This window comes from Cinclus cinclus, chromosome 3, assembly GCF_963662255.1.
Source record: "Cinclus cinclus chromosome 3, bCinCin1.1, whole genome shotgun sequence".
Classification (NCBI taxonomy): Eukaryota; Metazoa; Chordata; class Aves; order Passeriformes; family Cinclidae; genus Cinclus; species Cinclus cinclus.
This window is the reverse complement of record NC_085048.1, coordinates 83,370,098-83,385,656: the sequence shown is the minus strand read 5'-3', so window position 1 is coordinate 83,385,656 and position 15,559 is coordinate 83,370,098. Positions and strand designations below refer to the sequence as shown.

General features: G+C 41.3%; 1 protein-coding gene across 1 annotated transcript in view; it reads right to left on the bottom strand.

Moving 5' to 3' along the window:
* Nucleotides 1-12,315, bottom strand: part of DAAM2 (dishevelled associated activator of morphogenesis 2) — a 114,071-nt gene extending 101,756 nt beyond the window's left edge. The window contains 2 exon segments of the mRNA XM_062489228.1: nucleotides 11,885-11,965; nucleotides 11,967-12,315. Coding sequence (XP_062345212.1) covers nucleotides 11,885-11,965; nucleotides 11,967-12,134 — 249 coding nt within the window. The 5' untranslated portion in view covers nucleotides 12,135-12,315.
* Between the last annotated feature and the right edge of the window lie 3,244 nt (nucleotides 12,316-15,559).

Sequence of the window (15,559 nt, the reverse complement as noted above, 5' to 3'; positions counted from 1 at the left end):
CACAGGCACACACCTCTCTGATCGCTTCCTGCCCAAACACAGTCCTGCTGGCTCAACCTTCAAAATGTGGGCTGGGGATTGCTGCTGCTGTGCCAAAGGCAGGATGAATTTCCAGGGGCGTCAGTGCCACCTACTCCTCCCCTCACAGCTTTATCCTCTTGTGTGCATCCTATTTGCCATATGCCCCTATAGAGGAACACAAGGGTAAGTCAGAGCTTGGCTGACCTTTAAATCTCTGATAAAATATTACATAAAAGGCCAGCAGGAACTGAAAAGTTGGTTAAGAATTTAATGAGCAAAATTAACTTCTTGTTGAGCTTTGGTTGTGCAGCTTGGAAACACATGCTCAGGCTTATACACAGGGTAAACTCAAAGGAACTCCAGTAAATCAGCATCATTTTTTGGCAGAAGTTCAGGTTTACACAGACAAAAACAAAATCAGAAGCTAGCTTTAGTTGCTCTCTTGCCCTCTGAGGTATTATTCCAAATTTGGTAGTGCAAACCAGAAATCAGAGTGCCCCAAACTCCATTAAATTGGGTGGACTTACTCGGGATTTACATCAGTGGAAAACATTAATTAAATAACCTCTTTTAAATTGTAACAGACTAAACCTCTGAGTTTAACCACCTCTAACAGTGGCTCGCTCTATAATTTACAGTACAGATTTCTAACACAGAATATGCTGGAAAACAGAAAACTGAAATGTGTATCAGTCTCCTTTTCACTAATTGTTAACTCCTAATTCAGTAAATAGAGATGATCTATATTTACTACTAATCAGTTCAGACCAGTCAGAATATCATCTGTATATGAGGCTTCTGTTATCTCCTCTGGGTTGAAGAGGAGGGAAATTCCACAATTCTCTTCCCTCACATTAACAGAGTATTTCCATAGTCAAACTGAATTGAAGGCATGACAGTATATTTGGTTATTCACTCACACCCTGTCCTGTCTCATTGTTCAAGTATTCTGATAAGCAGAACAGAAACTACTGTACTGACATCACTGGGCTTAAGAAAATATCTAAAAATATCTAAAAGCTAAGATGTTTTTCTCTCAATGTCTCTACTAAAGAAACTATCAAAAAATTTGACAAAATGCAGCAAAAAGAATAAGAGAAGAATGAGCACATGCCTTGCATCGTCTCCTAACAACAAATTATTATTTACTATCTGGTTAAGCATTTGCAATCCAAAGTTCTTCCACATCATTAATGTATAAGCCAACAACTTCACACCAACCAACAAACTTGTGCAGCTGTTCCTCTCTATTCAAGATGTAATGCTGAAACACAGCCACTAAAGCAATCCCAATGGATTTTCCATGACTCAGGGATCTCCCTGGACACCTTCCAAACTGCAAAACTGCAATCTGCTTTCCCCTTGTAATTTCCTTTGGAGAAGTTATTCTTCAAGCCTCCACCTAGTAAACTATTGCATAACACTGTTGTGCAAGCTGCTAACCTTTTCCAAAGGTTGTTAAGTGTGGGCAGTCTTTCCCTTTATGTGGTCAACAAATGATGGGAAACTGCAAAATTAAAAGATGCTCTTAATGTTTTCAATGTAAAAGTGCATAGAATATACAAATGTTGACCAGGGCCTTTTTGCATGCATCACTGGGTCTACAGGAAGGCAGTAGAGTCTTGCATCAGATTCTCCCTAAAAAAAGAACAAGTAGATAAAAGCAGGGCAATGTCTATGACAGGAGGCAGTAATAGGGATTTGCTCCCAAGTTCTTCAGATACAATACATTTGCCACTGGAAGACTCCTGTACTGCCTATAATTACACATGCTTCATCTTTTCAGCACCTCTTCAATCTGGCTACAACTATGCATTAAAACTGGCCTAAGAATCATTGCTATTGCCTATTTCACACAAGGGAAAATACCTTACAAATGCATGAATTTAGTTGTGTAAATTTGCAGGGGTAGCTAGGAAAATGCAAAGTTCTTGAAAAGTTTTCCTCCCACCAAGCTTACAGACAACAAGGTACCTAATGTTAAAAGCTCTGGATCAGGGCTGCCACAGTGCCAGCTGGAAGACATCTGTCTGTGCTTCCTAAGAATAAAAAATAACAAAACAGAGCTGCTCTGGAGGCAGTCTGGCGTGATGAGTGGCAGAAAAAGCACCTTCTGACACTTGCTTTCCATGTGCTGCTCCCACCTGGTGCTGAAGGATGAACAGAAGGACCTCTGCTGTATTCAGTGACACCAAAAGCTTCTACTTACCTAGTGTGGAGGAAGGTGCCAGGAAGCTGCTGACCTTAAAACCTTCTGCCCTAAAAAGGTGCTACTCCATTCACTTCACCTGGAGCACCTTGTGCTCCCCACTTTGGAAACTTGCTCACCAGGCAAAGAAGAGGCTATTTCTCTCCATCACTGGAAGGGCAATCCCAAATCACCTTAACATGTCCCCTGAATGATAAAGAACCTTGCATACTGTTTGAAGATAGAATCCACCTATACTGGGGCACAGAGACATGACATAATTACAAACCCCTTTCTCCCTCTCTCCTTCAGGCTGTATGATACACTATCTGAGCCATGATTGTATCTGATATGAATTGTTACTAGGTGAGCAACTACAGAAACTAATCTTAGTCAACATATTAAACAGATGATACTTCGTGATTGTTATGTTCTTCTCCATTCAATTATCCTATTTTGTTAGCAGTTTCTCTTAAACCCCAGCTACAGTCTACCTCCCTTAGGATAACTACTATCCTGTTTCTGGACCTTTGCTCTTCACTGGAAAATTTCACTGCTTCCCCAGATTCAGGTGAAGAATTATTATAAATTATTACAAATTTAGAAGGTCTTAATTACCGGACGGATTCCTCTTTCTTGCTGACGTCAGGCTAAGTATCAAAACATACCTCCTACAGCATCTCAGATCTAGCCTTTCGTCTATAAGCTGCAGAAGAAATAGACATCTGTGATTCAACCTCCCTTCGTTAACTCCAAAGGCACAGCCAAAAGATCATCTTGGCCTAGCATTCCTTCCACATCACCTCCATCTTTGCAGTCGGTCTTCACTCTCCCTTCAGCACCGCAGCTACTTCATTTGTTGTGTCCTTTACTTCAACGCTTAGGAAGACACTTTTCCTTCTTATCACAATCTCCTGTACAGTTACAATCTGGTCAACGTGGTCTTTGCAACACATAGTACTTTCTTCTTTTCTGTCATTTCTCACAGATGCATTTCTGGGAGGCATCTTCTCATCCCATATTACCTTTCTTATCTGACTAATAACAATCTCTCCTTAGCAGACTAAATCTAGGTTCAAATATTCTCACCAGAAGGTATGGGATGAGGTCTCAATAATAGATTTCTAAGCCATTAAATACAACTCTGAGAAATATAAGACACAAATAAAGAGAATTAAAGGTTAAAATCCACAGAAGGGTAGGAACCATACGCAGAAAAACCATTCCAAAATGTTGGGGAAATAGGATATCCCTGCACTGCTGCTGTTTATGCTTTTTCTACTGAAGAGAGCCCACTCTCTAAGTCAGCAGGCAAAGTGGCAGGAAATATATAAGAATGCTGGTGCAATTCTAGGAGGAGGGTAGAAAAACATCTATTCTGTATCTATCCAAGTATAGCTGGTAAAACTCCAGAAAGCTGAAACAGAGATAAGTTAATTTGATCCTTCCAGCTAGCACGTATGACTCCTACTATCAATATCATCTCAGTGTTTTATCACTTCAGCAGCCTTCAGGCTCAATCCAGAAAGTTGCTGACACTTTGTTATAGCCATAGTGGAATACAAAAACCGTTCAAATATTAATTATGCCTTGCTAAGAAAAAAGGACAGAGTAGAGCTTTATGGTTTTTGTTTGTCTTTTTTTTTCTTTTTATGTTATGCTAACACTTGCAGCTATGCCAAAACACGATAGTATTAGCAAATTAGGTGATAAAGCTGTTAGAAACATAGACACAAGATTTCTGACCATTAAGAATATCTACCCTATCCATTATTTCAAGGTTAGGATATCATGACAGCTCCCAACCATTTGATAGAGGGGAGACATAAGATTGACAACTTAGCACTTCCTAAGTGCTCTTCCACTTTCCTCTAGTGTAAATCTGTTTTTCCCCTCCTTCTGTATCCCAAGCTACATATCTATTGTGCTCCCAAATTCCAGTACTTCTCCTCTTTTGCCCTAGATGTACTACATGCACTTCCTTGCATGTTCCCATGGAATGACAGCACTGCCCTGTTAAAAATATGTAGTCCTGTGAGAGCTTCCTCAGGCATTTCATGTCTACTGTAAGTAAATCATTCTCAGAACACACTCAGACGTTCCCTTCAAGTATTCCAACCATGACCACGACCCTTCCCACTTTTCAGAAAGGCAGTCAGTTTGCTCATCTAGGGATATTCAGAAGCCAACAACTACCACAGACACAGAAAATACCACACAGGAAGACTGATGTAATTCTACTACTGTCTCCAGTCAAACTGAACTGGTTTACATTGGGTACATCTGTCCATAAGCTTTATAGTAAAGCAACAAGATCTAAAACATAGTGTATGCCCGTACAAAATCCTTAAAACTACACAGGTACTTTGGTAACACTCACAGCTTCTTCATACCCAAAACCTCACATGTAAGACCAGGTTTGGATTTACATTTGTTTACACAACCCTATTGATTCTCAGACACGGGGTGTGAGACCTGGCTCCCATGTCGTGCTCCTCTCCCAGCACCTGTGTCTCACACATTAGCAGCATGGTGACTGCTGCATCTTACACAGCTGGTCAGGGAGCTGGGAGCTGCCAACCAGCTGCACCTGCTGGAAGGGAACCTAAAGTGAGCAAAAATGGTGGTGCTGCACTCAGGGCCATAAGCCTGTCCCTATCAGAGGAATTCATATGTAGGTGAGCACCTGAAAGGGGAAGCTGTCTCTGCCACAAAGGTTAAAATGCAATACCTCTTATGGATTTGGACTTGAATAACCACAGAAAGTTTCTTGTAGTGATATGTGCATTAAAACCAGGGACTTGTGCCCATGTATAACATATGGGACACAAGTCAAGCAGACCCAACATTATGAAAAAGTCTCTCTCTAGAGCAGGAGGTAAAAGAAGAAATATGTGGAAAATTAAAAAAGAAAAGAGGAATCCTGAGTATGTACAATCTTGGACTATACTGGACAGAAAGGTATTTTGTGCATGACTAGACAGGCTTTGAAACCATTAAGAGATTTTGCCTCCTGAGCCTCAGTACCCTTTGCTACAGAAATTTTAAACCACCCAGTTATTTTGCCATTATTATAATAGAAGACAAGTGCATCTGCATGCATGAAAAATATTGATCTGACAACTATAAACTAACCCGACAGAAAGGGAAGTATTTGTGGCTGGCCACCATCAGTGAAGGTGATTTGCTGCCTCAAAGTTTGGCTTTATTTCTGTTTTCAGATACAGCATCTCCTACTCGGAGGGCAATGCCAAGGCTTCTTCCTGGATATGAGCCTCTTGTCAGGAAAATTCTGCCTTGCTCTCACCAGTAGCATTTTCTTACAAGCTCCACTGGTTCATCCCCATTAAGTGCAAGAAAGGAAGTAATAACTGGGGTGGGGAGTCTCCAATGAGCTAAGGCCAGCAAAGCCTCCTAGTTTGCTGAAGTCAGAGCTCATCAAATACAAATAAATGAAGGACCTCTCCAGCTGTGGATTGTGTTTGGCATTACACTTCCTGACAGATTAGGTAGATTAATTAATGACAGAGAAACACAGAAGGGATGAGGGACGGACACAGGGAAATAAATAACTTCCTCTTATGGGCAAAACAGAATAGAGGGACTTTTAAATCATCGTTGCATAGAAATTTGCATTTAGCAACAACTCAAAGCTGCAGGCCAGTCAGAGGCATAGTCTGAAACTAGGATTTACATGCAGGGCAAGTGACACAGAAAGTAAATTCCTGTATTCAAATTAACCCAGCATTAGGACAGAATTACTTTAAAAACTAATAATTTGAAACTAAACACTCAGATCTTGCTAATGTGCCTGAGCTTAAATGAGAGTAAATATGGTTATCAATACATGTGAGAACTGTTTGCAGGTTGAAACAAGGACCTAACACACATGTCTTTCTAAGTCACAATCTTCCAATGAGAAACAAATGACTTAAATAACCTTCAGGCACAAAGGATACTTTTCTGGAAAGGTGTTGCTCCATACTGAGAGCCAGGAGACAGAATAGGCAACTTTGCATCCCTGCTTCCCAGGAGTATTACAAGAGAGCTGGAAGAGAAATAGGGAATTTTCTTCTTCAAGCCCAGCAGCGAACACATAGAAACACAGCTGATGCCCTCCTGTTCCTACATACATTGACATATATTGTCTATATTCACATGAAAGATCACAGTGGAAGCAATTCTTGTACTTTTTACCACATAAATACTCTTGCAGGTTGCAGAGCCAAAAATGGGGCCTCACAAACACTTCCACAGCTAGGACTTGGCAAGCTTGAGTGGGACTGGTGATATATGGGAGAACTTATTCAATGTGGTGAAGCCTAGTTTTCATCTGAGCTTTATGCTGTATCCATTACACTAAATGGTCTGCAAGGGAGAACTAGGCATGAAGGGAACTTGCTACTTCGAATTCAGTTTTTTGCAGTGGAAACCACGACTACAGTTGATTTGGTTTGGATCTCATCTCCCTGTAGCTGCTGAAGATAAGCTGTCCAATGTGTGCCAAACTGATTCCTTGCTCAGAAATTACTTTGCTTCCTTTGATGAAATAAATAAATAAACAAATTCCCACATACTTCCATGTTTTACCTTACTTTCTTTCAATATAAAACTCCTTTCCTTCCTTTTCTCAACTTTCTCTCCTCTGGGAGACAAGACAGCAATCACAAAATTTTACTCTCTTTTACGGTCAAGAAGGAACAGATGAGGAGAGATTTCACAGAGTAAGCAAGGATGTGAATTTTCCCAAACTTTATGCTGTTAGTCACTTCATCCAATGCTAATAGAAACATGTCTATGGTGACCCCACTGTTCCTTTGCGTCTGTGGTGAAAAAATTAGCAGAGATACCAGTTATGTGGATGCCTCATGTACTCAGAGAACACTAATCAACTCCTTTTAGCATTCTGACACTAAAGTGCTCACATATACTAGCCTCGTGTGTTGAGAAATCAAGAGAGCCCTGTAACATACAGAACAGGAGCAAATATCACACTACTTCCATAGTTCTATTTCAGGAGAAGATGAAGACACTGATTTACTTAGGAAGGGATTTTTTTCCATTTTTTCCATCTAGATACCTTGGCTAGTTCATCTTTAATTCAGAAAGTGAGCCAACTTTGATGCTGTGGCAGTCATTACCAAATAATGCAAATAATGAAATTAATCATGAAGTCAGAGGTCATGCGATGATGAGATGAAAGACTAAGTGTTGAATTTAGGGTTGTGTTAAGAAGGGACATAGTTCCATGTTCTTGTGGTCACTGCTGCAGAGCACTGCAGACAGAAACCAAGGCAACAGTTTCAATGATGGTTCCCAGAATGGGCTGAGGGAAGGACAGAGACCTTGATTCTGCACTTATTTCCATCTTCATTTAATTGCACTCAGCCAATATTATAGGGAAAATATGGGCTTGATTTTCAGTGGTCTTATTGTTCAGGAATATATAGCAGCTCCATATGCACCTTTGCTACAAAATCTGGGGGTTTGCAATAGGATCAGAATGCTAGATCTAGAGAGGGAGAGAGAAGAGTGTAGGCTGCCTCACCTGAGCAGCATCCTACTTCTCTCAGCAATTCAGTGGATGAGAAGCTTAAAGGCAAGCCAAAGCAAACAGTGGCTAATTCTAGATTTTTCAAATATAGACACTTCATAAGTATTTATGTTGATCCTCAACTGTAAATAATATTCCTTTAGATTTTATGCCAACAGACCACCATCTGAAGCAGTACTTTATCACTATAGGGCAGTATGGAAGCAGAAGTGAGGCTGGTCACATCAGCCTTGATGGTCAGATAGGGCCAGTTTTATAATTTGCAAGGTACAGGACCAGTCCACACACCCCATTGCCTAGAACTTCTCTCTCTGCTTGCTCATTGAAGGGAATATGATAAAGACAGATGTTCTGTCCTCTCTCACAAAAGCAGCCTTTGGAGGGCAAAACTTGCTGTCACAAATATTTCTGTTTGCTTTCTATTTTGTGCATCTAGACTTTGATAAGGACTTACCTGTACTGTTACCACTGCATTAATCTCAAGGCAGTCACTGCCAGCAGATGGCCTGAGAGTTGGTACATCATCTCCTGTCTTAGCCCAAACCAAATAATTCCAAATCATCCTAAGCCATCATCTTTGTTCAGACCTACTCTCTGCACATGTTCCCAATGGAATAAATAGAGATAGAATTTAGGTCCTATCAGGATCAGGTCCTATCCTTTCTGCTTTAATTTTCTAATTGATCAGACAAGACATAAACACAGTATCCAGCTTCAAGTAACACATAAGCCTAGGATTCATCCTAGCACTGTTTTTCTGGTTGGGAGGCAACAAGAGCAGGCATTTCAGCTGAAATCAGCCTCAGCTTATCATCTCAGCATCACTGCCTTGGTCAGAGTGCAGTCAGGCAGCTGCCATTACATAGCTGGATGGTCTGGGTATATTTTCCAAAAAGAGAGCAGCTCGCACATGTGTATCTGTCTCAGTTTAAAGTCTACACAAACTGGTTTGAAAGCTTGGAATGGATCATGTTAGCCCATTACAAATAAGAATCCAAACACATTCCTATTTTCTTCCCCTTGAAAAAATGGACATCTCCAAATTCTCTTTTCATGGTATAAGTGTAAGTAGCAGAGAACAGCAGAAGACATGCTCCTGGTCCTCAACATTCCAGTTTTCCTCAGAAAGGGGGGTTGACACATATTAAATATTTACTGGATTGGAAAATTCATCCCAAGGGAGACTTCTCTAGCACAGCTATGATCAGATTTTCTTGTCATTAACTCTTCTATGGGAAAATGCCCCAGATTTTAACTCCAACAAGGGAAAAAATAAGGCTTTTAAAAATTCATTCAACCACACCAGTGTTTCATTACACCCTTTGCAGAGCAGATGGCAAGATGATGCTCTACCCCCTGGGCCTGCTTCAGGGAGCTAACACAAATGCTCTTCTCACTACAGATCTCAAATGATGTTGGTGTCATCATTTCACTTGAGGATTTGGGTCAAAAGGCTTTACACTCAAATCTGGTTTTTATATAGTACAAGTGCACCCAGACTAGACCCTAACGGATAAGCAGCAGGGAGCTAGCACACAGCACAGAGCTCTCTCAGGCACTTCCAGGTCGCTGATTTACACTGGTGCATTTACAGACTGAATCTTTCTAATCCAATTAAAATCTCATCTGAGCTGTCAATACAGATGTAGCCTGGTTTATTTTAGTGTCTCATAGAACATGCATTAATCCAGACCTGTGGACAAACTGGCCCTTCTAGGCAAAGTCTACATTTTGCCAGCCCAGTTTCCAGCCCAGGTTCGCTCACACATAAAGCCCTTAACTGCTCTCATGTTACCTGTCTAATCAGGAACTCCTATGGACATGCACTGCCATCCTGTCTGCCTGCTTTATAAAAATGTGTGGTGTACACCATTACCCTTCTGAAAAATAGCACTTTCCTCTCACAGCTCTCTTCTCATGCAATGATGGCTGCAATGCTATCATTAAATATAAGAACTGAATATGATCTGTTTTCATTTCAATGGCTTCATTTGTTTGAAATGCATATGCCAGTTACAAGCTGTCAGCACATTTAATAAGTTATAGCATAAACCAACAAATCTCAAACTACTGGGGCCAAAAATTTTTACAGATCATCACATATACTTGTCATTAAATTTTGCACCAGAAACGTTATAAATTATACTTTTTAATAGACTTCCATAAGGCAGCTGCGAGCTGTTTTGCCACAAGCAAGCACATGGAACACCAGTATTTGCCAGACATAAAACTAGAAGTTAAAAGCATCATTAATACCACCACAAACTCTCAAACTCCTCATAAACCTGATACCCTTCTCAGTAAGCAAAAGCCCAGCAGCAGCTCAAGCAGGTCTTTCACTATGACCCAAAGGTAAACAAGTTCAAAGTTTAGCAAGCCAAGTTCAGGAGCAAAGCACATCTGTTGGTGACGTCTTCAGGAAGGCTAGGTGGAATGCTTCAAAGGATCTTGGTATTGGAGAGAGATGAACTTTGACACAGCAGTCTGAGCTTTGCATGTGAAAACCATTGGCTAAGCAGCATCCAGAAATAAATTGTCAGCAGAGCAGATTACAGGTTATACTCTTACTCTTGAGAGATAGCTGTCACCACACAGAATTCTCCACAGTCAGACAGCTGTTTCTAAGAGTGACTCAAGTAGTCTCACATAAAAAGAAAACTGACCTAAATATAGACCAGAATTTTGTGAAATATTTCTATAAGAGGAGATTCTCCATTTGCAAATTAGTTCAGAGTAAGTAGACTCTTCTATTGCACACACTATTCTTCCTGAAATAGCTGCAAATCCTATTGACTCATTTCTATGTCCCTGCCACAGAATACTGAAAATGCTAATGGGTACTGGGAAAGTGTAAAGTTAATGGAAAAGAAATCCATGCCAATTTACTATGTATACAGAATGCAACTTTTGACTGAGGAAGTCCTTGAGCTGAAAACTATTAGAGGGTTGGAGAGTATCCTGGAAAAGACCACCCTATGGACTCACCTTATAGTGTCCAACACCTTGTATTTTTCCCTAGCCATCTGTTTTGGATTCCATCTTGACCTGAAGCCTGGTCTAGGTTGTCAGACCACTGTTCTGACAAACTACAGCTCTCCCTGTATTTGATATGACATACTATAGTTGGCTATATACTAACCTCTCATTGCATATGCAGATTACATGCTTCTTTTCATTACTATAGCATTTCAAAGCTATGGTCATGGACAAGAACTTATTCGGCTAATGTAAGTGTACTGTAGAAAAACTACTGGCCAATTCCTCTAATGCTGAGATCCAGTATTTTCTGTCCTATTCCTTGCCTCAGTCACGCTCCTCGGGCACAGTCTCACTCCTCCACTTAGAGATATCTGAATTTACATAAGCTCCAATCTCAGAATGGTGATGAGAAACCTAATCAGCTGCATTAAATGGGCATCACCTTTGCAACACAGTTTGCAAAGCAACCCAGCCCTAGGACCTCTGTCTGTGTTTTGCATTCAGGCTGAACAAGAAGATGAAGACAGTGAAGTCATTTGAAGCCAGGCATGAAAAGCAAGTGTCTGGCTCCTGGAGTCTGCAACATTTACCACAAAAGCAAACAACAAAGTTCATCTGAAATAATTCCTTCTCTTCCTGTTTATGGCTGTTGCTGCAACAGCACCATTTCATGGTTCAAAGGCAGCTGTGTGATGAAACATAATTAGCATGGTCACCTGATTCTTATACCTCACCAGCAGAATGCTACTCATCAACAAAACCAAACAGTCTTCATTTTATAGTCCTACAAACCCTAAGATTTTCCACTGCATTACAGTATACAGCAGATTTTATCCCAAAGTTGTAAACAAGAAATTGTCAGCAACTTGAGAGGCTCCTTCTAGTATGATCAATCCTACACAGTGTTATCAGAATAAATAATCACACTTAAACATTTTGTTGTACTGATACCACATGATACCACTATCATCTATCCTTGCCATCTTTCTCCTACCAAGTAACTAGTCATAAAAGAATGAAAAGGTTTTTTTAAAAGCTTCAATAGAAGCTCTCTAATAAATCCCTTAAGTCCTCTTACTTCTCCTTTAAAGGGAAGAATTCATTCACCTCAAAAATAAATCAATCTGTCAGCAGAAACTTACCACAAGTTCCGCAAACCTGGCATTGAGTTCTTCTGCTGGTGGAATTGGGACGGAAAACTCAAGGAATTGAAGGGAATTGAAGGGGATTATTGTCCTTGAGGTTGATTTCAGGGAGGTCACTACCTCCAAAACAACAAAGAAACCCCAACGCATGACGATTCCTCTTCCGGGGGGCCATGATCATGGTGTGTGGTGCTATCTTCTGATCATGTTCTGCAGAAAAAAAAAAAAAAACAAAATCAACAGACATTAGATGATAAAAAGACTGTGGAATCTGTGCAGCTGTGTGCAGTTACAATGGCTGTCACTGGAGCAACAGATGGAAGAGGACAGAAGGATCTGATACCCAAAAGAGCAAAATAAACACTCGAGCCAGATGAGGTAGCTAGGTCTTCATATGGTATTAACATATTTTTCCATGGCAGTGTAGAATTGCTTCTCCCAGTTTTTCTGAAAAGGTTTTACAAACTCAGTGTGGAATTTTCCAGCAGGTAGATTTATCAGCAATGCTCAGTAGCCAAGGCTGAATACTGCCACAGAATGCTGGTATTGGCCTTTCTCTCACTACTCCAATAAAGGAAAGGAAATAAATAAATATCAGAAGGAAAATGTATGGGAGAATTTACCCAGAACACATGGAAGAATCTTCCAAAGGTATCCCATTTGATCAAAATGAAATGAACAATGAAACAATGAAGCAGAAATCAGTGTTCCACCACTGCAGAGGCAGACTACCAAACATTCACTTATTCCTTCACAGCCAGAACTATCACTGTATGACCATTTTGTCCATCCCCTTGTCAAACACATGTAAGTAGTTTGGGCTGCTTTATGTATTCAGGGAAGAAACAGCACAGTGCCAATTCATGCCTTCAAATTTACATTTGAGCTGCCAGGTCCCACCTTGACAGGACCCTGGCTTGAGGGGCTTTGGTATCAGGAGTGTAAAGGGAAGCAGAAGGAGGCCTGAAGGAGAAGCTGGGAAGTGAGTGATTTCACTAACCACACAACACCGTTTGTGAGCGGCCCATCCAAACAGGAAGTCTCCTGCCAGCAGTTTGAAAGGAGGGATCTGTGCAGTGCACAGAGAGTCACATACTTTGCCCTTTTAAGGGACTTGTTGTTTGACAGCTCAGGAGCTTATTTGTGTTATATTTTTAAGGACTTCACTTTTTCAATTTATCTGCAGAATAAGCTATATCCTTAGAGAGTAAATAATTAAAGCTTGTTGTGAAGCTGGTCTCCCTGAGCACAGGGCAGGGAAGCGGGAGGGAGGTGGCAGGTGAACCAAACCACAGGATGCTGGATGCTGTATCAGCAACAACACAGCTGAGCTTTGTCATCAGAGCAGCTGCTGCCCTAACCTGCCCCACAGTGCTTTGGTCTGTTTGCTTGCCAGAACAAGGCTGCTTTGAGCTTTCATATAGACTGAGTATCTGTGCAAGGAAAAGCACCTTCGGGACAGCAGTCGCATAGTGGGACTTAACACACAGAGCAGAGCCAGCTCTACAGGGATGTTTTGTGCAGAAATTGGCATGCTCGCTTAAGAAAAACCTAAGCAACAAACAACCAAAAAAAACACCCAAACCACCCAAACCTCTACCCTTATGGCACTATGTGCTTGGCAGGAATCACATGCCCTACTGTGTGCTGGGATTAATTTATCTAGTACATTCTCTTATGCATTGGAGGAGCATCAGCTGCAAATCTCATGTAGCTGAAAGGAAAGCAGGCTGGTGAAAAGTACTGTCTTCTGGCTTGCCCACTTTGCTTTGCTCTCCATGCCAGCTCTGCAAGGGGTGGTACGTCCCAGCAGGATTCACTAGGGCAGGATGTTGCTGGCTTCAAAAGCCCATTCATAAAAACATCGGGTTCTCACTAGGAGATGCCAAAGGTCAGCTTAAAACTGAACTGGTCTTTGACACAGCTTCAGTCAGCAAAACCAAAATGCCCCCAAATCTATCACAATTATGTGCATGGCAATTTCTGTTTCCTCTCAATAGTGGACACTTAAGAGATTCAGTTGCTAAAAGATTTCACAATAGAGCCCTCGGGAGTTAAACTTGTATACTACAGACAATCTTCTCAAGTATTATTATTCCAAGTGCAATGCCCTTTATGGCAATCTGGTCATGACTGAGATTAAAACCAATTAGCTTGACAAAACTCTCTTTTGGGAAGAACTCAATTCAATGAGAAAACCTGATTTACATGCAATATAACTACATTTGCATCAATTCAGTTGTAACCAAGCTCTGGCCCACTGCCTAAAGGCTTCCCCATCAACCATCAAAGGGGCATGGACAATGAATCCACCCTGGAAAACCTGGCTGACCCATTGGAGTGATAGGACCATAACATTCTCCTTTAAGAGCTCAGGTCAAGACTCTGGTATAAACTTTGCCAAAAGAGGTACCTTACCAGGAAATGAGTACTATGTGAATGGAGGTGAAGCTCAACAGTTTCTACAGGGTAAGTACAGCCCTGGTCTGGCTACCACAGGTTGTCCTGCACTGGAATTTCATTATTTGGCTTTTATTTTAAGCAGGTTAATCTAAGAGGCTGTCAGTCTCCAGGCTTTCTTCATCCATAATGCTGAGAAATACACAAGCTAATGTTTGTTACTGTGATTTTTTTTTTTTTACAGAATCTGCAATTCCTTGGGATCCACACTTGTGAAACTCAAGGCTATTTAATATTTTATTACCTTGCAGAATTTTGCAGAGCTCACATGACCACTAAGCTTGCTTTCACAAAGCATCACTCTCTCACAAAACTCATATTTGTAACACTGGCATTTTCCAGGTCCATCTGTAGGCAGCCGGCATAAAATTCACACTAACATAGAGGGGTAAAATAACACTACTATACTGGTTCTATGCTGCAATTGTGTGGGTAGGTGAGGTGTCTAGATGCTTTCAAAATAAAAACAATAGAGGAATGCTACAGAGGAATTCAGTACATGTGGGAAGGGAAGGGAAGGGAAGGGAAGGGAAGGGAAGGGAAGGGAAGGGAAGGGAAGGGAAGGGAAGGGAAGGGAAGGGAAGGGAAGGGAAGGGAAGGGAAGGGAAGGGAAGGGAAGGGAAGGGAAGGGAAGGGAAGGGAAGGGAAGGGAAGGGAAGGGAAGGGAAGGGAAGGGAAGGGAAGGGAAGGGAAGGGAAGGGAAGGGAAGGGAAGGGAAGGGAAGGGAAGGGAAGGGAAGGGAAGGGAAGGGAAGGGAAGGGAAGGGAAGGGAAAGGGAAGGGAAGGGAAAGGGAAGGGAAAGGGAAGGGAAGGGAAAGGGAAGGGAAAGGGAAGGGAAAGGGAAGGGAAAGGGAAGGGAAAGGGAAGGGAAAGGGAAGGGAAAGGGAAGGGAAAGGGAAGGGAAAGGGAAGGGAAAGGGAAGGGAAAGGGAAGGGAAAGGGAAAGGGAAGGGAAAGGAAAGGGAAAGGAAAGGGAAAGGAAAGGGAAAGGAAAGGGAAAGGAAAGGGAAAGGAAAGGGAAAGGAAAGGGAAAGGAAAGGAATTTCTCAGTTGGAGCACTGTCTCTCTAAAGATTATGCTTGCCAGTAAAGTAGATGTCCAGAATCCTGAAAGTTGTATTGTTTATGCTATTTAATAACTAATTAAAACTTTTTGATTTTTGTTGGTGATCAACGAAACAAACATTTTCTAATTACCTCCAAGTTAATAAACT